Here is a 24,764-nt window from a genome sequence, read left to right as displayed (position 1 = left end):
GCTCATTCTTAACTAAAGTGTAAAAAATTCAAGAGAACATACATTATCACTGTTTAAACAGAGTAGAAAATTGAAGACTTCAAAGATTGTCGCCTTCTTCATGTCACACATTAAAGATGTGGTAAGGCAACAACGTAGAAACACTAAAGCAGATATATGCTAAAGAAGGCCTTAGTTTTCTTTAATGCAAACAGGGAAACACATAAACAATGGAAGTTAAATAGAGAATTAGGCTAATTTTAGAATAATACAATATTTATTAGGAAAACAGTAAAATAAATCCTGCAAGACAGCAAGAATGCAGACGTTGTGAGGTCATTAACCCAATGAGAAATCACAGAGGAGTTCACAAGATGAATTCCAAGTTCTCTTCATTTTCAGCAATTAAATCTAGGGAAGGAAAAGTACCAGATCCAGATGGCACTGTAGGGCAAGTTGTCAGAAATATGCACTACAATAAAATCCCCAAACATGAGACTCAAAACATGTGGGGTTCAGAACTGCTGAATCTTGGTATCAGTTGTATAAGGTGAGAGTCTTCCGTGACAGCCTCAGTAGTAGTAGCCAAAGCCAGAGCCATAGCCAGAGCCACATCCATAGCCACAGCCACACAGGGAGCGGGAGCCATAGCCATAGCCACAGCCAGAGCCACAGCCCAGGGTGCGGAAGCCAGAGCCACAGCAGGAGCCATAGCCACAGCCCAGGCCTCCATAGCCATAGCCCAGGCCTCCATAGCCACAGCATCCATAGCCGCGGCCGCCATAGTAGTTTCTGTAGTAGCTGCCACACATGGTGTTGGGTGCTGAGGCTGTGCTTTGGTAGAGGAGGAGTGCAGGTGACTTGAGTCTGGACAGTTCTCCCTGCTGTGGGCCTTTTATACGTCTTGCATGTGTGTGACGCTCATCACATGTGCTCGTATCACTAGCCAATTATATGACTAATCCAATTATTTGTTGTTTCTCAACATAAAGTAAAGCATAAAATGTTAAACAGTTTTGCTTTGAGTTTTTACATTCAGGATCCAATTGGGACTTTCAGTGAGGGAGGGGGCACATTTTCAAACTCATCAAAATGGAGCATTATTGGACATCCTGTAACTGTCAATTATCTACCAAAAGTATACTATTATTTGTTATTATCTTTCTTGCTCTTGACCCTAAGAGTTTCCCTACTTTTTAATCTTTCACAAGAATAATCTTCATTTTGCCTTAAGAATTATTTTCTCTCTTCATCCAAATCATTTTCCTATATATCTAAGGTCCTTTTCTTTATTGAAACAAAATATAATTATTATACCTATATGGGTACTAACAATTCATCCAATTAAAAATCGAAAAGAATCAGGTCTGAGAAAATCATATTCTACCTTCCTACTTACATTCAACTTCTTTTGAAGTAAAAGAAATTTGCTATATGTTGAATCCAATTTCTGCATTTCTTGGTTTTTAAATTGTGTCTATAGTGGTTAATTAATATTTTAAATAATGATTTAACTGACTGAGTTATCATTTTGGATCATCAGTAAATGATTTAGTACTGTTCCTCAAAACAGCAGTTTGGCATGCTTTATACTCTGGCATCCACCCCTGACCCCAGAGTTGTCTCTGTCATCATTTAGAGCACTGTGATTACTTGTCCTACTGGAAAATCAAAGAAGAGCAGAGACGATTGACCTAGAGTAATATTTAAAAAGACATCTCTCCATGTTTTATTTAACAGACGTGGATAGGAAGCATTATTCACTCTTCCACATGGATTTCTGATATTCTATTTCTGACGTTACTAAGATACCTTCTGGTAAAAACATTATTTCATCATTTCATTATTTAACTTCAATAACTTCATTAACTTCATTATTTCATTATTTCCCTTCTGATATCTCTAACTAGGGTTTTGACATGTGTCTATGAAACTGGATTATATGGTAGAGAAGAGGTTTTGAGATGTTAGCCATGTGCTATATTTGAATTAGCTCTTATTTAGTGATCAACAGGATGAGGACATAAGCTCTAAATTACCTAACGTGTATTTGATCACTTAAAATTCTGACTCTTCTAAAATATTAAAAGAAAATCCCTAATCCAACAAAAAATTTTTATATCAATAATTAAATCAAAATATCCCTCTCCTTATTTATCCATAATAGTTTTGAATACTTTTTTCCCTATTTTTGTTAAATAGGTTAGCATTTGTTACATACTACTCGCCATTTACTTGGACTGAGAAATATGAAAAAAATTTATTTTCTCTTACTCAAATTTCTAATGTAAAAATACAAATAGCCTCAGTTCTTATAGTGTAGAATCAATTGAACAGTAACTTAAATTTTATTAAAAACTGGTGGAAATAACAGGAATTATTTTTACTCTAGGCAATTTAAATTCTAGAAAATCATCTCAGTTTGATGAAAATGAGTTGTGTAAAGCAATTTAAAAAGCAAAAATTATTACATTTTTGTATTTTGTTAAAGTTTATATTGGTACATTTTATTTTGTTCAACATAGTGTTCCTGCTAATATTTATTAGTAATATTTTTTCTTTGTACTTCCAGGAATTAATTTCCTTCTTCCAAATAATTTAGTTGTTCTACCTCAACATTGCAGTAGGAATTTGTACTATGTCACATGACATTCTTTTTAAAATATTATCTAGTATATATTTCTGAATATACTCATTTTACATACATCCATAATTAGAAAAGAAGCTACATATCATCCTTCCAATATTCAGGGGTTTTTGTTTTTTGTTTGTTTTTTACTGGTGCCACGGATTGAACTCATGACCACATGCTTGCAAGGCAGGCACTTATGCCGCTGAGCTAAATCCCCAGCCCCTCTGATATTCAATATAATAATCATTTCTGTAGTCTGCTTTCTAGCAAAGCTTCCTAAGTGAATTTTCATGCTACCATCCTAAAAGTATTCTAACCACCTACCTATCTTCTTTGGTTCTTACTACTCTAGGAAATTATTCTTCTAGGTATCATCAAGATTTCAGTCTTGAAAAATCCAGAGGTAACTTTTCTCAGGTTCTGAGTAACAAAGAGATTTAAAAAATTCTTTGACGCCTGAAAAACTTTGCAACTTAAATCTGTTCTACCACATGACACTTGATTTAATTCCAAACTCACCAACTTTTCTTCCCTAAATATCCTTTCTTCTGTTCCCTTCATGTTTTCCTACCAAATCGGATAGTGCGTAGCTAAATGCTTTGCCCCTCTGACAGTCTCTAGTGTTGATATAAACTCTGTTAAATTGATCACCGTTATACTATAAATAGTGTAAATACATTGATATGTATATAGATATAGATCACTCAGGATCTCCTAATATTAATATCTTTCAAAAATATAGTATTTTTATCAACCAAATACATTGGCTTTATACTGTACCATTAACCTATAGACTTCACCGTTCTTAATGATTTTTTCTATTTTTTGTTATAGCATCAAACTCACCTTGTATTTTGTTACTTTATCTTTTCAGTCTTCTCTAATTGGTCATATTCTCAGTCTTTTCTTAATATCTGTGCCTTTGATTCCAATTTTGCAGAACATTCTCCAATTCTAATTTGTCTAAAGTTTTATCATCATTACATCCGAGTTACACATTTTGGCAAGCCATAGAGAAGTGAGATTTTCTACGCTCCACACCAGTGAGTACATGGCATCAACAAATCTTTGAAAGTTTTGGAGCTATTGTCAATCTCAGGTTTCCAGTTGAGTAAATCCTTTCCTTCCTGCATGTTCAGGGTAAATATTAAATATGGTTTTAGAATGTAGACAAGCTGATCGATATGTATACATGTGAAGTAAAAGCCAAAGTGAGTATTTCTCTAAACACAAAAAGAAATAAAATAGCTGAATATTCAATAATTTTAATAATGCCACCATGAAGTCTCTTCAGTGTTCTCACCCTTTTGAGTCATATTTGGTTGCTAAACCATGATATTTGCATATAGTAAGGAGAATATCATTACATAAATCAGAAATTTTAATAAGAGGAATCCTTGTGTGTTGTATGGTCTGCTGGTAGCTAATGATTACCCTCAACCTGGCATTTGAAATAAACAAGCAAGCAACAAAGGAGAAGAATCTCTCATTAATGCCTATGATTTATGGAAGGTATTCTGACCAACAGAAAGGTTATTTTGGGTATACTTGTTATGAGAAATATTTCGTATGGCTTTAATGCCAGTTAATTTGGAATGTGAATGCAATCGTGCCTGTGGTTTGGCCCACATACCACTTGGTTACTAATAAAGCCTTCTGTAGAATATGAACTTTAAAAGCTTAGAATTTGACTCTGCTGTACAAATCCTATGGAGGCCTGACTGTCGTTATGGCTGCACCTGCAGTGGCTATGAACAAGTCGGTTCAGCCCATGCTGCTATGGAAGACACTGATCTTTTGACTTTTTTTTTGATAAATTAATTGTTCATATCCTTCAGTCATTTTCTTATGAGGCACCATGTTTCAAACAAGGACAGCCAAATATTAGTCTATGACATGACATCAGAACTTTTTGATCAACTACTAACAGCTCCAACACTGAAAATAAAAATACAATCACTTTTAATGTATTACAGTGTCTGATTAAATACAAGTAACAACCACTTTAATTTGGAAAAGTCTCTAAAATCATTATCTACATTTATTGTCAAAATTTTCTAGGCCTATAAATATAAAATTCCAAATATCTAGATGAACTAGTTTATTTTGAATAGTGTCTAGAAAATTCAGGATATAGTATTTTTTCAAAAAGCAATGTAGGTTTTAGTGATGAGAAATTATGAAGAACCTCTTTGTTCTGTGAAAGCAACCAATTAAACAGCCAGGTGTTTTACCAGAAAAAAAGCAGAAGATAAAATAACTGAGAATGACCCTCCTGGGCACAGAATAAATATCAAAGGCTGGCCTCAAGATCTCCCTTTGCTAATGAGTCTACATTTATTAAGGTTTCTGCTTTGTTGAGATACAGCTGCCAAAAATAGTTTATTTTTGAGATGTACCACAGAAACATGATTGTATCTACCTCATTAACTTACCACTTAATGTAATTGTTTCTATGCATGTGTGTAACCAACAATGCATACTCCCTCAACAAATTCACAAAGCAGTAATAATGTAAGTCTTCTAAGTGAAGAAAAGGAGACATTGGGCAAATCTGTGAACTTCTCATTATAAGGTTAATAAGTTTTGGAGATCTAATGTACATTACAGTGACCACAGTTAATTATAATGTATTTTATATTTGCAGTAAGAACTCAGATTATAAAGTAATTGATATCCAAAATTATTATGGAAATATTAGCACAATTAGTTGAAAATCTATAAGCATAATAGTTGAATGTGATACTGTAACTGGATAATACTCGTCAAGGAAAAGGAAAATTTAAAAGACCTCAAACAAAATCTCAGGCTGAAAATACACATAAACTAGACTGCACCTTTTGAGAACTATCATTAGAGAGTTTACAGGAGAACATAAAATTTAGTAGCATTTAATCCAGCCAAGTTACTAAGCACCTAAAAAACAAAAGAAAACAAGTCATGATAATTGGTAGAGAATGAGAGAAGCGTCTAGAATTGCTACACAATACTGCCTAAATTGTGAAGTTTTCCAGCAAATTCTGAAATGTGCAAAAGACAAAGGATTGTCACTCATATTCAAGAAAAACATTCTCAGGCAATAAAAAGATGCATTGTTAGAGTACCTAGACGTAAGATTAACAGAAAAATTCTTCATAGAAGTCGGTCTAGATATGTTAAAAATAGTAAAGATAATCATGCCTATAGAAGTAAAGGAAGTCAGGATAATAACATCTCAATCAAATAGAGAATATCAATCAAAAGTTGAAAGTTTCTTTAAAAGTACTAAATGGAAATTAAAGAGTTGGTAACTGCAGTAAAATATCCTTTTTTCTCTGCAGTTTAATTCTCTGTGGTTTCATTTATCTATGATTACCCACTTTTGAGAGTGTTAACTGGAAATTTCTGAAACAATGTACACATCTTGATTGTGTGCTTTTCTGAATAGCATGTTGAAATCTCTCAGTAAACCAAACCCTTATTTTACTTAATAACATCCCTAAAGCAATCATGCAGGCAACTTAAATATCTGACAAAAGGCTGGAAAAGGCTTAAGTGAAAAGTTGAAAGTATAAGACATTTAAGAGAGTCTCCATGTGTATCACTTTTGCCTCAGGCTAATGTTACTTCTGTTTTATTATCAAGTACTACTGCTAATCCATTGTGCCTAATTTAGGAATTGTTTCATCATATACATATATGCATGTGTTAGCAAAATTACTGTGTATAGAATTCAGTACTATCTATGGTTTCAGAAATCCACTGGTGGTATTAGGTCCTATCATTAGGTAGAGAGCTGTTGTATCTAATATGGGAATTTACATGGCCAGCTTGAAGAGTAAATATAGGAGGATAGAAAACATGCACAATAAAATTAACATTAAATCCAATGGAGGTAGATCAGTATAGTTTATTTAGCTTGAAGAACAGAGATTGGCATACAAGAAGAAATGAAGAGAGTCCCAGGAATTGTGTAACACCCCTCAAAACACCAGTGTATTCATTTTTAGGGTAATAGAAGGAAAGGCAATCAAAAGGAGAACAATACTTGAAAATATCATTGTTTAAAATACTAACTTCAATGCAATATTAGTATAAACATTCCAAAATTTCAAGAAGGATAACTTCAAAGAAATCTGTAATGGCACATCATAAAAAGTATGTCAAAAGGCAAAGACAAGAAGAATACAATAAGAAAAGCACATTTGTCTCTAAAAAGGTAATTTCTAATGAGATTAACAACCAACTTTGTGTAAAGAACTATAAAATGATGTACATAAAGTGACAAAATAAATAAAGAAGGCAATAAGAAATTTTATATAGAAAAAGGCAACTTTTCAAAAATGAACAACTATTAATATATAATATTCTACTGTATATATTATACTTTACAATTTATTCTGTGTTTTAGATAAAATATTCTGTAGATGAGAATTAGACACTGTTTGTTGATATTGTTCAGATCGTATGTATCTTTGCTTATCTTTTGTAAGGGCATGACATCATTTTTCTTCTTTTACTTTGGTCTTCCTGTGTCAATGAATAGGTAATGAGTTTCTTATAAACAGAATCTTCATGAGTCTTAGAGAGCTTTTAAATCCATTCCACCACTGTGTATTAGTGTTTTTTGATTGGTATATTTAGACTCTTTGATATAATATGAATATTAATGTTAGTATGTGATTATGACATTTTATTTTTTATTTTCTATGTTCACTCCTTATTTCTCCATCCTTTTTTCTTGGCTTACTGTTCTCAGATATGTTACAGCACTGAATTCTTAGTTATTAGCATTTTTTTAGTGTTTTTCATGGTTTTATATTCAAGTATGCATGGGCAGCTATAAATATCTGAATTTACAATTACAAATGAAGATTACCCTAGGAAATAAGAATTACCAATTACTTTTTCTATAACTCAAAAGAGTCTTTGCCATGTTTTTACATACTTGTTTATCACACTGTCTTCTTCATGTGTCCATATTTCTACCATTAGTATTTTCTTTATGTTTAAAAAACTGTTCTTACAATCTTCATATGTATATCTGCTGATGACAAATTATTTCAGTGCAGTATATCCTTATATCCATTTCATTCCTGAAGGATAGCTTTGGTAAAGAAAAATATGTGGATTTTTTTTCATTGAACACCCACAAAGGATATCATGCTATTTCTTTTATTATGTCATGGTTTCATTTGAGAAATCCACTCCCTTAAATTGGTATTTTCCTACAGGTAAAGTATTAGATTTCCCTCAACTTCTGAGATGCCAGTGCTACAGCTGCAGGATCTTTTGTTTTTTTCCCACAGGTCCCTGAGGTTCTGTATTAATCATTGCTTAAAGATGAACTTGTTCACCTGTAGCATTAGATCTGGATCTATCTTTGTAGACTGTGCTCCTAAATGTTAGTTTTATTTATTTTTCCAAAGTCAGTTTTAATTTCAGAGGCTTTGCAATGTTATTTTGGTCTGTTTGATTTATGACATTTGGGAAACAGCAGATTCATGATTCTGCCTTCTAAGAGGGTAGAAAGGTGTTATCACAACTGATTGACTGCTGTTTGGTGGCAGAGGGTTTTCTTGGGTGGGTTCCTCTACAGGTGTATTTCACTGCACTGGTTTCTATGCAGAGGGAAGGACATTCTTGATCCTGTGGGCACATGGGGATTAAAAAACCTTATATGTCAAATGAGAAAATAACTTCAAATAAAAATGAAAAAAATACATGGACAATACATGTGAAATACAACAAAACTATTATCAGAGAAAAAATTTGGGTTATGTTAGAAAAGGTAGATAGGAATCCATGATTTAAGCCTCCTATAAAAATTTAAAGAGCTCTGTGGTAGGAACACAGTCATAGACCTGCAATCCCAGCCACTTGAAAAACTGAAGTAGAAGGATTGCAAGTTTAAGGCCAGCCTTAGCAAACTGGTGAGATGGTCTCTCAAAATGTATTTTGAAAAGGTTTAGGGGTATAACTCTGTGATACAGTGCTTTCTTGTCCTCTGTGAGGTTCTTGATTAAACCTGCAGTTCTGGGGGGAAAGAAAAGATTTAAAGCACTAGAATAGAGAGTAAATTGAAGTTTAAGACAGGAAAAGTTAAAGGAACAAAGATATAAGTGTGTAACGTGTGAGAGATGAATAAACAATAAACTAATGAAAGTCAAAGCCATTACTTTGAACACATCCATAAATTTGAAAAATTCAAACTAGATTGAGGACATAGCATTGAGATGAAAAATAATTTGGTACAGGCACTAGTGATTACAAAGGGTTATGAAGGATTTATGATAATGAATAATACAATATTACTGAATTGGAAAATGTTGTTTAAACAAGGAAACTAATAAAACTGACCCTAGGAAATAAGGGTCAAACTTTAAAAATAATTTTAAATTAGTTATAGTAGCAAAACCTCTCCAAAAAGTACATTCAATGGTGAATTGATATTTCTATAACAAACATCAGAATAACTAAAGAAAATGGCAGATATGTAGTTAACTGTGTTGCAAAACCTTTTCTTCAAAAAGAAATCTTGAATGTTGTAAATGATTCACTAGTTCTTAGGCTGCTTTTAGCACACAGTGGATGTGTTAAACACAGAAATTTCTTTCTTCATGGTTATGGAGGCCAAAATCTTGAAACAAATTCATCAACAGGGACATGGTTCCTATAACGTCCTCAAAAATCTTACCTAACTTCTAGTTTCCGGTAGTTGCCTGCCGTTCTTGTGTTTTCTGACTGCTAGCAACATACTTTCACTTTCTCTTTCTGTCACCACATGGCATTTCCCTGTTCTGACTCTGGGTCCTTGTGCGTTCCTAGAGCCTTTTCACGGCCACCTCACTCACTGGATTGGAGTCCACTTTAATCTCTTATGACCTCTTCTCAACTTGGTTATATTTGCAAAGCCCTTATTTCTAAGTGAGAATTGGCCAAAAATACTGAGACAAAAGACAATATTATGCCCTTCGGCAGAGGGAATAGAATTCAATTCATGACAAAGGATTGAAAGCTACATGAAAGTCACATGTTTAACAAAAATAGAAAGCCAAGTAGGCCTTAATTCAATGAAATCAAATGAAAGAGCGAATCCTCCAGGCAATCTCTTTCGTGCTAGCACCGTATAGCTCCAAGACATTGTGAGGAACAAAGGCAGACACAAAGAATTTCAGGAAGGCAATAGGGTGTCCAACAACATATTCAGAGGTTCATTAAAAAATACAAGAAAGAATACATCGTTCTAAATCTTTTTTAAAAAGGAAGAAAGGATGAGGACAGAAGGAAAGCAGGAAAAGTGGATGCAGGGAAAGTGGGAGGCGGGAAGGAGGACAATGGGAAGAAATGGAAAAGCAGAGAGAGGAAGAAAAGGAAAAGTAAAGGAAGCCAGGAAGGGGAAGATAAAGACAGGGAAGGAAAGAAAGAAAAGATCAGGACGTCTGTACATGATAATGGAGGACATTAAAAGCAGTTGACATAACAGAATATCTAGGGGAGAAAAATAAAGGATGGAAGTCTTTGAAAATTGGACAGTAAAACTGGAACTAAGCAAATGGGAAAAAATAGGGCAGCAAAAACAAAAATTGCAACAAATTTTCAGGTATCCAACTTGTGCCATAACAAAAAATACAACAAATTTTACTAAATGAACTCTTTTATACCTGTAGAAGAACAGCAGAGTAAGGTAGCACTATAGATACTTTATTCAAATTTTTTATTTAAAACAAATCTCAAGTTCTCACAGATTAGCCTCAAAGACACATTATTACAAAGAAAACTTTGACAAGCTTCCAAAGTAGAGCTACTGGTAAAATATGTTTTTCAAGCCAAAAAAGTAACTTACTAACACAAATTTAGAAGAATTCTTCAAAATTTAATGCAGAAATTCTTTCATTAAAACCTCTTGGGTTTAAAAAAAAAAGACATGAAAAGAAAATTATAGACTCTTTAAAAGTTAATAGTAATGCAAACAGTTCATCACAGCATCTATGAGAAACTTTTAAACAATATTTAGGAGAAAATAAATATGAAGGAAATACTGTTGGAAATGAAAGAAGATAAATTAATATCGTACCTCAAAAATTCATAAGGAAACTAAAAAATACAAGACAGATACATCTGTGAAAAGCAGAAACTAAGACTTGTGCAATGAGATGGTTGGTTTACTCAAATACTTGATTTGAAAGAATTAGAAATTATAAACCACTTGTTAATTCAATCAAGAATGGAAAGACCATGTAAAAAACAAAACAAAGTGAAAAATAGACTTTGAAAAAGAAGAAATTTGACACTTCACAAGACACTTTCAAATCCACAATATGAATGCAACTATTATGTGTCACAAATTGATACAAATAAAAAAAACTTAAAAAGTAGAGAGATAACATACAACTGGGCCTGAGATGGGGTGACATTATGACTGCACTATTGAAACAGCTTTAGTCTTGAGAAACTTATTTTCACCATCCTGCTGTATGCATCATCTAAAATAAAAGCAATATATAATGATAATATACGAACAAGAAAGCAAAAAGAAACTAAACTTAGGTGAAATACATAATTTCTTAGGGAAACATTACCAAATGACACATTAAGCATAAGTATCATAAGTAAACCAACTCCCCTGAAAATAATGGGAAAAATAATTAACAAATGATCCCACTAAAAAGTCCAGGTCCAGATAGTCCTCAGAAAGATTCCACAAAATCTCCAAAGACAAGAAAATCTGAGCGACCTGTAAGGTGTTGAAGGGCGCCGTGTGAATCCCGTAGTGAAGGAAGGAGATGCTGTCTTGCTGGTAGCAAATGTTTCCCGTGGCTCTGAGGTTCCCGCCCTCTGCCCAGGGCATGTGTCCAAACTGTTGGCACTGTATCTGATTTAAGTGATCCCATGACTATCTCATATAAGGTTCTACTACTCAACATTCCTCTGTTTTCTCCCTCTTCGGGATTTGAAAAAATAGTTATGTTTAGGAACCTACTTGACAAGGCTCTGCGGGCAACATTTGGGGCTGACAGTGATGCTGAAAGAGAACCAGCCAGGGCCGCAGTTAACAGCAAGGAATAAAAAAAGCCTTCATGGTCTGTTTTTGTGAAGAACTGAATTCTGCCAGTGGTGAACAATTTGCAAGTAGTTTCACCCCCGCTAACAATGGGATGTAGCCAGCTACATCCACTATGGTGAACTGCAATGAAAGCCTGAAGAGTCCCAGGTTATTTATAAAACAATGTTCCTAGCAAATTATTAGTTACCATTCAGCCCAAACACTTTTATGATATATTATTTAGGATGCACTAAACTATTACTAAATTACTTCTTAGGTTATATCTCTGATTTTAGAAAAAGTAAATTACTTTAAGATTCAGATTGAAAGTGGGTGATACAGTCAAATGCATGAGTTTAACACATACATACAAAATTGGGGAGGGGTTGTGATTTGCTTAGTTTCACAGCCTTGTGAACCAAACTGAAAAAAGGTTAACATTGGAAATAAAACAATTAAAAACTGTTTCCAGGTTAAAGAAGTTTATTAGGGCAACCAAGAAATAATTTCCATCATGACAGTCATCCAGACATCACCAACAGAATTCACTGTGTCCCATTCAGCAGGAACATTCAGGGAATCACTGAGTTCCACGGGTCACAGCCAGGTGTGGAAGACTTCCACTGCAGCAGCAGCATCATTCAAGTGTAAGGCTCAGACAGGGGTGCAGAAAGGGTAAATCTTGAAGTCACAGGTATAGAAGGTTAAAGTTATCAGTGGAGTCCTCAATAGTAGTAGCCAAAGCCAGAGCCATAGCCAGAGCCACATCCATAGCCACAGCCACACAGGGAGCGGGAGCCATAGCCATAGCCACAGCCAGAGCCACAGCCCAGGGTGCGGAAGCCAGAGCCATAGCAGGAGCCATAGCCACAGCCCAGGCCTCCATAGCCATAGCCCCGGCCTCCATAGCCACAGCATCCATAGCCGCGGCCGCCATAGTAGTTTCCGTAGTAGCTGCCACACATGGTGTTGGGTGCTGAGGCTGTGCTTTGGTAGAGGAAGAGTGCAGGTGACTTGAGTCTGGACAGTTCTCCTTGCTGTGGGCCTTTTATATGTCCCAAATATGGGTGGCACCCACTACACAAGTTGCCATTGGCTAAATGACTAAACAAAACAGTAATAAATTTTTTTACTGTTTTAAAGGGTGGTTTTGGAGTCACTGAGGCATTTCCTGTTGTTTAGCCACATCTGAATCACCTGTGTGTCAGTAATGAAGATAAATATCTCACCCAGTTGAGATTTTAGATTAATTCTTATAAGCAACTTGGTCCCAAAATAGCATTTTTAATAGGCAACTCTGACATGCAGTGAACAACCAATAGTTTTGCTGACATCCAGCAAGTCAGGATAATCTCCCTTAAGCTGGAGCTTCCCCATTTTAAGACCACTCACGCACTGAATGTGTTCTAAGGAAAATGACCTCCTTTAAGTCAGGATAGGACTGAAGATAGGGTCATATTTCTGGAGTAAGCTCTCTGCTTTAACTCTTACCTTTCCCACTTACATGATATTACCAGCAAAAATGTGTGTTTCGTTTGCCTCATCTGGAAACAGGATAGTGATAACACCTAACTCAGAAGGCAATTTGAAGAATTTAATCAATCTGTATTAAGCACTTAAAACCATGTCTGGGTGATAGTAGGTATGAGAATAATGTTTGATATTATTATTTCAAATTATTTTCCTGCATATTCACTGTAGTGGAGAGCTAATGAGTTGGACAAGAGAATGCAGACATGGTTAAGTCTTCATTTAGCAGATGTTTACACTAAAGATGGAAGAATGATAAACCTGCGTTAAGGCTATGCATTTAATGTAGACAAAGGCACCCTGGATTTTCTGAGGAGTAATCTTCACTGAATTCCCCAGGAAATATAGCAAAGCAGACAGACATCAGATGACTGAATTCATGTCTATACTCACTGAATCCATAATAGAGCCAAAGACTTTTCTGATTATAGAGCCACAGGGTACAGTAATAGATTCCACAGATACTGGCACAGGATAGATAAAGGTTCTTTCCCCAGCTGATAAAAAAGCACTGCACATTAATAATGTTCACCTCATGAGCAGGAGGAGAAGTGGCGGAATCTTTAATTCAGTTGTATGTTAATTCTGAGAGCTAGAAAGTCATTGAGTAAACCCAGAATTGAAAATAGTAGATGTTTTTTATGCAGCAGAAATGGTGAATTGAAATGTGTATTTTTAAAGTTTTATCCTATGAAATCATTATGCCACTTATGTATTTAAAATACATACAAAAAGTTAGTATATATTAAGAGATATTGGGAAATCTTACTTCTCAAGTTTCAGGTAAACTCTAAACCTAGATATAGTGGATTCATCACCTGCTGCTGACAGAAGAATCTGAGAACATTAGTAAATCTAAATATTGAAACAGTCTCTGTTTGCATAGCTTCTGTTATTCCTTTTAACACTGTCAGAGAATTTAAATTTGAGCTTTCAGTAAGGAAGGACTTTAAAACTAGGTCAAAAAACAAAAACTTGCATTCAAAACATGTGATTTGCTAGTAGAAAATCTTGAGCTAGCTATAGAGACAACTTGGCCAAAGAAGGCTTCACTATGCCTTATAAAATAAAAGATTTATGAGAGTTTTGTAATGTTAGTATTGTTTGTGGAGCATGCAAAATAATTTTTAACAAGGGCAGTGCTGCATGTGATTTGCCACACCTGCTGCTGAAGAAGTATAAAAGACCTTCGAAGACAGTCATGTTCAAACTCAGGAAGCTGCCTTTCTCCTTCCAGTCCTGAACCATCACCCCTGCCTGACACCATGTTCTACTACGGCAACTACTATGGCCCATACTATGGGGGCTATGGATTCGGTGGCCTTGGCTGTGGCTATGGCTGTGGTTATCGGGGATACGGAGGCTATGGATACGGCTGCTACCGCCCATCTTGCTATGGCAGATATTGGTCGTCTGGGTTTTACTGAAAAACTGGAGAGCCTCTGGCTCCGCTGAATCTGTCATCCTAGGAAACATGGATTCTGCTGCTGGTCGCATTCTTCTTACACTGGCTCTTCAAAATGACAACCTGAATCTATTCCATCAAGGCAGAGAAGCAGTCATTTCTCTCCGGTTCTATTTTCCAAGAAAAGATACCTTTCCAAATGCCACCCGTTTTCCATTTGACCCCTAAGTGCTTTCAATAAATTTAACCTGCTTGCAAATATAATGTGTTCCATGTTTATTTTTTTTTCACCACCAATTTTGTACGTAGATGATTTTAATGGACAACTTTGTATGAATACTACCCCAGTCTTACACTGTCGCTTCAATTTCTTTTCTGTATTATTTTTTGCTCCTCTGTGTATGTTGTATACTATCAAAAGCTTAGGACCAACGTGGGGATAGTTGATGATTTACTCCAAGACACACCTCGAGTCTGGTGGGTACATGCAGCACTCTGACGTCAGTTATTTTCCCAGTGTACAGACAAACACATCCACATTTTATGTGGTGCTTCTGTTACACCCCTAGGTCATCTGCCTTCTCACTGTGCTGTGGCAGCTTTGCCAGGGGAAAGCCTCTCACCTGCCTGTCATGTGGACTCAGTTGAAATGAGGCGTGGAGAGTGCAGTTCCAGCTCTCAGAAATCAAGGTCTTTCTAGTAAACTGACGATGAATTATTTGGAGTATGAAGTTCATTTCATGTATGCATTCAGTTATTCATTTGTTCATTCATTCATTAGCCAGCTTCAAAAGCACACTAGACATGTGTTGAAAGTGCTTCACAAATGAGTATTTGAGACTGTTTCTATTTTAATATTACTAGGCTTCATGAATATGTAGCACTCAAGAAGTTCTGACATTTGTATAGCATTAAAATGTGAAAACAGAACATTCTGCTCTCAACTTTTTCCAAAATATTTTAGTGCATTTTTATCCCGTTTGTTAAAAAAATGCTCAGTTAATTTATAACAATAAATTTTTGACATGAAGGAAAATATTTATTCATTCCTTTGATTTAGAAAGACAAATTGCTTTTAACAAGCAATTTATAAGCAATTAATAAGCTTAAATGTTATAATCATAATTTGGTGAGTGTAGCAGATAATATATTTTCTTATCAATTAAAATAGACTGAAGTAAGAACTAGAACCCCAAATCTAGGCATTGGTATATTCTTAAACCAAACTTTATTTAGCTACTAAAATATAACTGTGACAATGTGAGGTATTATTACCGTACCTAATTTTTATTCCTATGTTAAAGAATACGAGTAACTAATAAAAATCTACTACATTCAAATTAAGAGTACAGACTCAATATGCTTATTTGTATGGTTTATTTATCTAAAAGTTTGAAATGATCACTACCCATATCATTTTCTCCAAGTGTCCTTAAAGAATGAATGCAAGAGAGACAAGAAGATGGCAGCTTAATAGGTAGCTGGGTGGAGAGCCTCTCTGGAAAAAACAGCTCAGATGCTGGAATTTGACAACATGGAGAGGGATGGATGAGAGGAGAGGGGTTATTGTGACCCAGGAAGAAACTGACGAAAAAGAAAAAGGAGAAGAGGAAGGAAAATCACAGGTGGAGGGCTGGAGCCAGATGCGCTCATTAAAACTGGTCCTGCACTGTCTGGAGCGTGCCCTAGAGTCAGACAATTCATGGTAGCCATGGCCACCAATAACAGGAGTTGGTGAGTCCCTAGCCTTTGGCAGGACATGGAACAGTGTAGAGGGGAGGCCAGGTGGAGAACTGCATTAAATTGTGATAAGTACTGGAAATTGGGTCACTCTGGTAGATGTGGCCAGCTGGAAGACATATTGGAGTTGGGCAGGATAGGCCTGAACTTGGATGCGCTGTGGCATCAGTCAGCCACCCCTCACCCAAAGAGGACTTGGGCCCCTGGTCAGGACCTAATAGCCAGGGACCAAACTGTTCCGAACCTGTGATGTTTGCACAGCACAGACTAAGTTGCTGAAGGCACTCGCCAGTTGATGGCTCAGAGAAGTGGGGCCAGCCCACTGTTCCTGCATTCACCTTAGACAACAGCAAACTGGAGAAGGCAGCAAGCCCCAGCCAGCACGCTTCAGGCAATACAGAGATGGCGTGAGACCTCCACCAAACACCTGTCTGAAACTAGAAACATGACAAGAGAAAAAAACAAACAAACAAACAAACAAAAAACTTCCAGCCACTCACCCTGGGAAAATAAATCCAGGAGAGATAACACAGAAGAGATTTGGTGCAGCAATCATGCAATATTGGCCACAACTTCAGCAGACATAAATACCTTCCTGACCTCATAGACGAACTTAAAACTGACATTCTAATCCAACGTGGCAAGATATTAAAAGATTAGTAAAAGAAATGCTAAGGCCCCCTCAAGAAGACACAGATGGAAGAATGGAGGAATCCAGAAAAGGAAGAGAAACTTTTGGTGAAGAATATAAACAAAATCTAGAATACATGAAACAGATCTAAAGAGATTACCAGAAAATTAAAAACTCCATTGAAAGCTGGCAAAATCCCTGGACAGAAACTAAAGTTAGCCTTTCAAAACTTGAAGATAGATTTTCAACATATGATGGTGGAAGAAAAGACCTCTTAAAAATAAGAAGGAACCAGGAAGTAACAAATCAAAGGCTAGAAGATGAAGATCTATATTTTAAGAGTTAAAAATGTGAGCCAAGAAGCAGGAGTAACACAAATGAGTTACAAAGGCTATTCACAGAAATAATTAAGGAAAACTTCCCAAGCATAGGAAAAAGAAATGATATCCACATAAAGAGGTGTACAGATCTCCAATCAACTACAACCAAAACAGATCTACACCCAGACATATATATATATATATATATATATATATATATATATATCCCAGAAATTCATCACAAGAACAGAATATTAAAAGTGGTCAGAGAAAAGAAGCAGATTACCTATAAGGAAAATCCATCAAAATAACAACAGATTTCTCAACAGAAACTATCAAATCAAGAAGAGCCTGGAGTGAAGTAGCCCAATCCCTGAAAGAAAATAATCTCCAACCCAGATTGATGTACCCTGAAAAACTCTCTCTCAAAATTAATGGAGACAAAAGATGTTTCCAAGACAAGGATGAACTGTGGGAGTTCATGGCCACCAATCCAATACTAAAAAATAATACTGAATGACATTTTAGAGAGAGATAGAAAAAAAATACCAGGATTCCAGCAACAGTGGCAGAGAGGCTTCAATGAGGCAGACAGAGGCAGACAGTGGAATGAGGGAGAAAAGTGGACAAATAATAGCAGAAAAATGAAATTGCAGTGATGAGGCAGAAAAGGTGGGCTATAATCTCTAATATAGATAGCCTTGATACACTAACATAAAGAAACACAGGCAGAGTAGATGAGGAGACAGGGTCCATTGAGATGCTCCGAATAGGAAATATACTCAACCTGAAAGAGCATTAATAAACTGAAATTCAAATATGAGAAAATGATGCTCTATGTGACAGGGAACCAGAGAGAAATAGGGACAACCCATCCAGCAGCTGCAGATAGGTTGGAAAGTCATGATACTTTTATGCAGTGGAGAACTACTCAGCTATAAGGAAGGAAAACCTTGTAGCTTTAGTAAGTAAAGGAATAAAGCTCAAGATCAAGCTCAGGGGTAAAAAGGTTCAACACCACTTAGATAACAGGTTTTCCCCCCTAATCTAAAAACTAAAGGAGTTAGCGGGACCCAAAATATACAAAGCACCCTGAGAAAGGGAAAGGGGAGGAATTGCCTAAAATGGAAGGCAGATGACATTGTTAATAGTGTATCAGGATTTAAAAGCCACATTAGACTTATCGCTGTTTAGTTTGATTGTATTCTGTTCCAGTCTGTCTACTCAAACTAGCTTTGAGGCACAGACAACTATCCCCAAAATAGTAAGATATGCTATGGTAAATATCCTTATTTCCCCATTAACTTAAACTGAAGCCCTGTATTTTTTTACATTGTCTCATTATGACTGATCTTATTAAAATCTGGTTTGTTAGACCACTGTTTTGTTTTGACTGATTTTATTCAAATTTGGTATGCTTGAGTCTAAGAGTAGAGGCAACTACTCTGAAGATGACAAAATGTAATAAGATACCCATTCCAGTTTGATTATTTAACTGCTTTTGAAGTCCTACAATGTCTCCAATGTTGCGTTTTTATTAAAATTGCTATGTAATGCTATTCAATTTTATGTCTGATGATGTAGACAATTCTATTGAAAATAACAAGAGAAAGCATAGTAACTACTGTAGATCACCTAAAAAAAAAAAAAGAATGAATGCAAGACCTAAAGATAGTTCCATGGGTTCCAGAAGGCCAAATCCATGGTTTGATCATTTATAAGCTATGACTTTTGTCTTTACAACCAAAGATGTTGGGACTACAGAGGTAATGATATGACCATCAGTCCTTTAACATGTGCATAAAATCTGGACTTTCATACATTACTTGTAGGCAACTCTGCATTCATATATAAACACATTAATCGACATGCCATAAAATAGCTCCATTTTCTATCAATCTGTGCTAGAAGTCTCTGCCTTTAGTTTTTTTTTTTAACTTAAACATAAGTTAAACATTCCTATGTACATCTTTGTGTAGCTGTGATTTGTTCAGTGATCCACATTTCTGCTGCTACATTCATTTCAAGAGCAGCAAAGGTCCCCAGAGACCCCAGGTGTGGCACAGGGATCTCTAGGAGCTCTGTGGTTATTTAGCGATGTGGTAGACCAGTGGAGAACTACTCAGCTATAAGGAAGGAAAACCTTGTAGCTTTAGTAAGTAAAGGAATAAAGCTCAAGATCAAGCTCAGGGGTAAAAAGGTTCAACACCACTTAGATAACAGGTTTTCCCCCCTAATCTAAAAACTAAAGGAGTTACCGGGACCCTACATGCCTACATGTTTTCTTGGGGAAAGATCCTTTAGGCAGGAGTTGGGGATTTAGCTCAGTGGCATAAGCGCCTGCCTTGCATGTGTGGGGTTGTGAGTTTGATCTCTGGTACCGATAAAAATGAAAAAGACAAAAAAAAAAAAAAAAAAAAAAGATACTTCAGGAAACTGCATCACTCCCTACACTTCCATCTACCTTCTAACTTTTAATCTAGCAAAACAAAACTGCCTTTATCACTTTACTTTTCTTGCCCAAGCAAATATAATGAGAGGAAAGAGTTTCCATTTCCTAGACAACGGTAGACGCAGTGCTTTTGATCATCCATGTAGAGACCAGATAATATGCTCAGACAAAAAGCAAATGTCATTGGGGGCATTCTAGTGTTTAAAAATATACCCACCATTTGGGAACCTTTTCATAGTCTAAGTTAGGAAATATATTTATTTCGTGTGTGAGCAAGTCATATTTCATTGTCTCAGCAACTAACTTTAAAAACTTTCAGTACTTCCTCTGAAATGCTGTATGTTTCTCAAAGGTCCTTACCGAATGAAAAATACTAAGGCAATGGATAATTTAAAAATATTATTCAACACGCTATTACTAGTATGGGATTATAGCCCTACAGCTAGAAGAGTAACTGCCTAATAAATCTTTTCAAAGAAATATGTTAACAATAGTAAGTCATGTTGAAATATTTTTCTCTGAAACTGCATACTTTACTCAGGATATGAGAAGACTGAAACAGGACCTATCTCTGGATTGTTAATGTACCAATAATATCGATTTATCCAAAAGGTAGTGGTTACCTCTTATGGGTTCTCTGTTCTGATCAGTCTTTTACCTTCTTTATCGAATTGATTCATAAAAGTTCAAGACCAGCCTGGGCTACAAAAGGAGCTCAAGGCCATCCTGAACTCATAGCAACATCCTGTCTCAAAAAGATTTTTTTAAAAAAAAAAGAGTTAGAGGGCTTGTACCACCCCTTATCCTACATTTTTGGGGCCATGAATATATGCTAAGCAAATAAAGTCTATAAAACCCACTGATATTGATGATGGAGGAGTTAGATTGTGTGTGTAAACCTCTTTAACAAAAATAAAGCAAATTGGTTTTTGTACACTATGGCAAAAACCTTTATCAATTCTTTGACTTCTTGAATGACTTTGATTTTAATGTGTTGCTTTAGTAACTTTCATGAAAATGCAATTTTACAAATTAAAAATCATCATTTTTGTTTTTATCACATCCATGACTTAAAGTTACAGTTTAAAGCTGTGGGAAATATTTGTATTTTTAAAATGAAGTCATCAAAGAAAATATAGATATAAATAAGAGAATCATACATTGCTTAGGCAAGGTGTTTCAGAATTTCAAACTATTGTTCCTTGTTAGCAATCTTATGAAACTCAGTGTTACTTTCAAAAATTTAGTAGTAAACCTTCTCTGATATGAAAATAAAGAGAATGAAGGTTTTGAATAGCATGGAGAGAATAGAAAAGCTTAAAGGTATTATTAGAGTCTGTTGAATATCACCAGATTAAATAAAATTACATCAACTGTTACTTGTCATGAATTTTCTGGTAAGCTGAGCAGCTTATCACACTGTATCTTCATTCATTCTTACAGCCAAATCCACCCAAATCCATCCAACCAGTGTTCATGTACAGAGTGCAGATTTGGCAGAAAACGTACTGGTAGTCAATCAGCCACCTCCCTATGTTGTCTTATTCTATCATACACCATAAACTATTTTACATCAGTCGGTGACTTCTCTGGCTTCTTAGGGAAATATGGCTACAGTTCACTAACAGAATTTTTATAGACTGGAAAAATACCAATGCATGCAAATGACTTTTTCTTTCTTTCTTTCTTTCTTTCTTTCTTTCTTTCTTTCTTTCTTTCTTTCTTTGCTGAAGCTTTTGCTGTTGCTGGAGGACTATGACTAACTCTTTTCCCAGAATTTAACTTTCTACTTCTCTTAAATATACTTTTAGAAAATAAGAATTGAATTTCCAGAATTTCCCTCTTTCTTTTTAGTAATTTTGATATTTTGGATTTCTCTATCAACTTTAATTTTTGGAGGTATTAGATGTTAGAGGTTTTATACTTTAGGAATTTTATCTTCAAAGGTTTCAAAATTTGAGATACAGTGTCCAGCATTGTGACATTTGATGATAAAAATCAGCATTTTCCTACTGTGGTTTGTTGGCCAAAGCCAGTCTCAAGGCCAGCACAATGATATTATTAATTCTTTCTATAAATTCTGAAATAGGTACAAGTGCATTTAGAGAAATTTTATTCACTAATAATTAGGAAAAATAATCTGACTGAAAATTGGCCTATGATCAAAGAAAGAGAGAAAATAAGAAAATGAAATAAGTAATGTGTCACTTCATTACCTAATAATGTTTTGCCAGAAAACAATGAATATCTTTTACACACACAGCAATTGAAAATAGTACTTAACAGCTACTAGAACTGCAAGAGAAGTAAGCATTAATGAATATTATCACTACTTTACATATTTTCTGCTAGATCTCAAAACAGAAAATCGTAGGAATTAGAGGAAACATAACTTTCATTTTATGAGTTCCTCTCTTTCTGAGATTAAGAAGTCCTAGGAAAGTATCTACGGCACAGACAAATCACACAACTATTTAAAGCCATGATTCTTTATTTTTGTCTCAATTGTAACATGATTTTGACCTTCTCTGACTTTCACATATGTTACACACACCTACCGTTATTTGTAAGTAAACATAAACAAAAACATTGTGGTCAAAGAATTCTGACTAATCAAGTCTCTGATAAGCTCGGTGTGAGAAAGAGGAGAGCTAGTTACTGATTTATCAAAACATACATTTATCATTCTTCTCACAGAGTCCTTGCATGCAACCTCAGTTGGAGTGGTGTCAGCAAAGAACATCTCAAATATTGAAGCTATTTTACAAAAATATTCCTTCAGTCACCCTTTCTCCAAGCTGTGAGCTAGAATTTACACGGGCTATTCCTTCTGTCCTCATGAAGTTCTTTGGACTCCCCAGATGACACCAAGTTCAAGACACAAACCAGGACACCATGACTATTTTGACTTAAGACCATCGAATAAAACCTGTATTTAGAAAGCATAAAACAATTTTCAAGAGACTCATGTACTTGTATATGCCAATAGTTTTCAATTTGAATTTTCTCATGATTAGTAACATATATACATTAAATTTTAATTCCTGTAGAATATACACACATAGATAGATAAGTAGATAGATAGATAGATAGATAGATAGATAGATAGACATTCACAAAACAACATGGTTGCAAGTCATTCTTTTATGATAAAGTGTTATGAGAAAATGCTGCCTTCTCTGGAATTTGTTTTAATATATTCAGCAGAACTAAAAAAAAATCTCTGAATGTTATACAGAGAACTAATAGCAGAATACTGAGCATTATTAAACAATTTGTGTGATATGTTTGTTTGACTTCAGTATCTAATGTACTTATAAACATGCATGAGAAGTCATTTATTAAAGTAAATAACATGCAAGAAAAGCTTACCTTTCTTGAAGTTCATTTTTCTCTTTGTAGAAGATACCAACAAAATATATGCAAAATAATGATTTAAATTTGAATATCAACATTTAAAGTTTATTCAGGATTAAACGAGGTAAACTTGTCAAATATTTTAAAATAAAAGAGGAGTATGGGTTTAATAAGAAAATGCAAAATGCTTTTAAAAGCACAGGATTTGATCACAGGAATGCTGACTCAACTACAAAGATGTCTTGCTTATAAGAGTTTCATATTGTTTAGTGAAAAAAATATTCAGGAAGAATAACAATGCAAATCAGTAGGAAATATTGGCTGTGATCAGTAGGCCTTTTTATGTGATCCACCTAACCCTGAGGGTGCATAAGAAGGACCTGTGTAGATAGTGATATTCAAATTAGAGAAGATGCCCTGTGCCTCACCAGAATTTGTCCACTTCTGACACCATGTGCTAGAGGTCCAGGTGCAGCTACTGTGGCGCGGACTGTGATTTCCTTAGCTACCGCTGCGATTGTGGGGACCTTGTCCACAGTTGTGGTGGTGGAACTTACAGCTATGGTTGCTGCTGCCCATCGTGCTGTGGTGCCATGGCTTTCACTGAGAAACTCACAAAGAAATTCAGCCTTTGGTCTCCCTCATTTGGCCTCTCAGAGCCAATCTCCATGGTTCTTCGTGCATTTCTTTTGTCTATTCTAAAGTGTCCAATTTGTCCTAAAGTAACTAATATTAAAAAAAAAAATGTTGAGTTGCTAGATTCTCCTTTAGTCCCTGAAATCATCTAAACTATTTCACAAATTTCTGGAAAAATTTTTTCTTTGATGCTGTCCTGCCACCAAAATATTTGATCAATTTCTATGTGAGAAAATCTAAATTTATATTTTAATAAAATATTATCAAGAATATGGATTCGTGGCATTTAAATTTACCTATCTTCATCTCTCTCTGTTTCTCTGTCTTTCTGTCTCTCTCCTCTCTTTCTGTGTGTGTGTGTGTGTGTGTGTGTGTGTGTGTGTGTGTGTGTGGCTGAACTGGTAAATAAAATGGGAAAGAAAAAAACATAAAAGCAAGAAAAGATTTTGGAACATCCTGAGGCAACACTGAGGTCAGGAAAAACAAGTGTGTGTATCAAATGATTTAACTTTTTTTATCTTCTTGTGGTTGTTTAATTGGCACTCCCTCTAGTCACTGAAGTTTCAGACCTCACTCTCTTATTTCAATGTTTCTGTGTGGATGTCTATGTCCCATGTCTTCACTCTCAACTAATGTACAGTTCTTGGGTGCTCCCTGGCATGCTAGCAAACCATTCTTGGGAGAACAAGAGAAACTCTGATCTGTGGTGTCCTCAGATTTTATCAGTTTAAATATTATTCCCACTAATTTTAATTTAAAGTATGTCATAAATGCAAAGATAGTAAAACAGACTGATCTGAAAAAAATTGATCCCAGCACTCAATTCAGAGTCTGCCTGAGTATCTAACACAGATCACTCTTTAGGAGAAGGGAGTAATTAACATCTCAATAAAAACGTTTTAAAATCAAGAATTATTTCATTCTCTTTTAAATCACTGGATTCTCATTTGTAATTTTTGGATTCTCTTTGAAGACACAAAAGTTCATCTCCCAATTCACTTCAGATTCCCACCTGTGCCTGTAACTCTGTACAAAGCAATAATAAATAACATTCTCT

At 35.3% G+C, this 24,764-nt stretch overlaps 2 protein-coding genes across 2 annotated transcripts; one reads left to right on the top strand and one right to left on the bottom strand.

The window, feature by feature from the left end:
• Positions 1–551: 551 nt before the first annotated feature.
• Positions 552–791, bottom strand: LOC101788385 (keratin-associated protein 6-1-like). The gene has a single exon (XM_005002570.1). The coding sequence runs from the start codon at positions 789–791 to the stop codon at positions 552–554; it is 240 nt and encodes a 79-aa protein (XP_005002627.1).
• Positions 792–14,388: 13,597 nt separating this feature from the next.
• LOC100719035 (keratin-associated protein 20-1-like) lies at positions 14,389–14,835 on the top strand. The gene has a single exon (XM_003467338.2). It carries the CDS (start codon positions 14,432–14,434, stop codon positions 14,591–14,593), a length of 162 nt encoding a protein of 53 aa, XP_003467386.1. The 5' UTR covers positions 14,389–14,431; the 3' UTR covers positions 14,594–14,835.
• Positions 14,836–24,764: the final 9,929 nt, after the last annotated feature.

The sequence above is a fragment of the Cavia porcellus genome, unplaced genomic scaffold (assembly GCF_034190915.1).
Source record: "Cavia porcellus strain 051 isolate PalLab524CR breed Dunkin Hartley unplaced genomic scaffold, mCavPor4.1 scaffold_7, whole genome shotgun sequence".
NCBI lineage: Eukaryota > Metazoa > Chordata > Mammalia > Rodentia > Caviidae > Cavia > Cavia porcellus.
The sequence above is the reverse complement of the archived record's forward strand: the minus strand, read 5'-3'. Positions and strand labels throughout refer to the sequence as shown.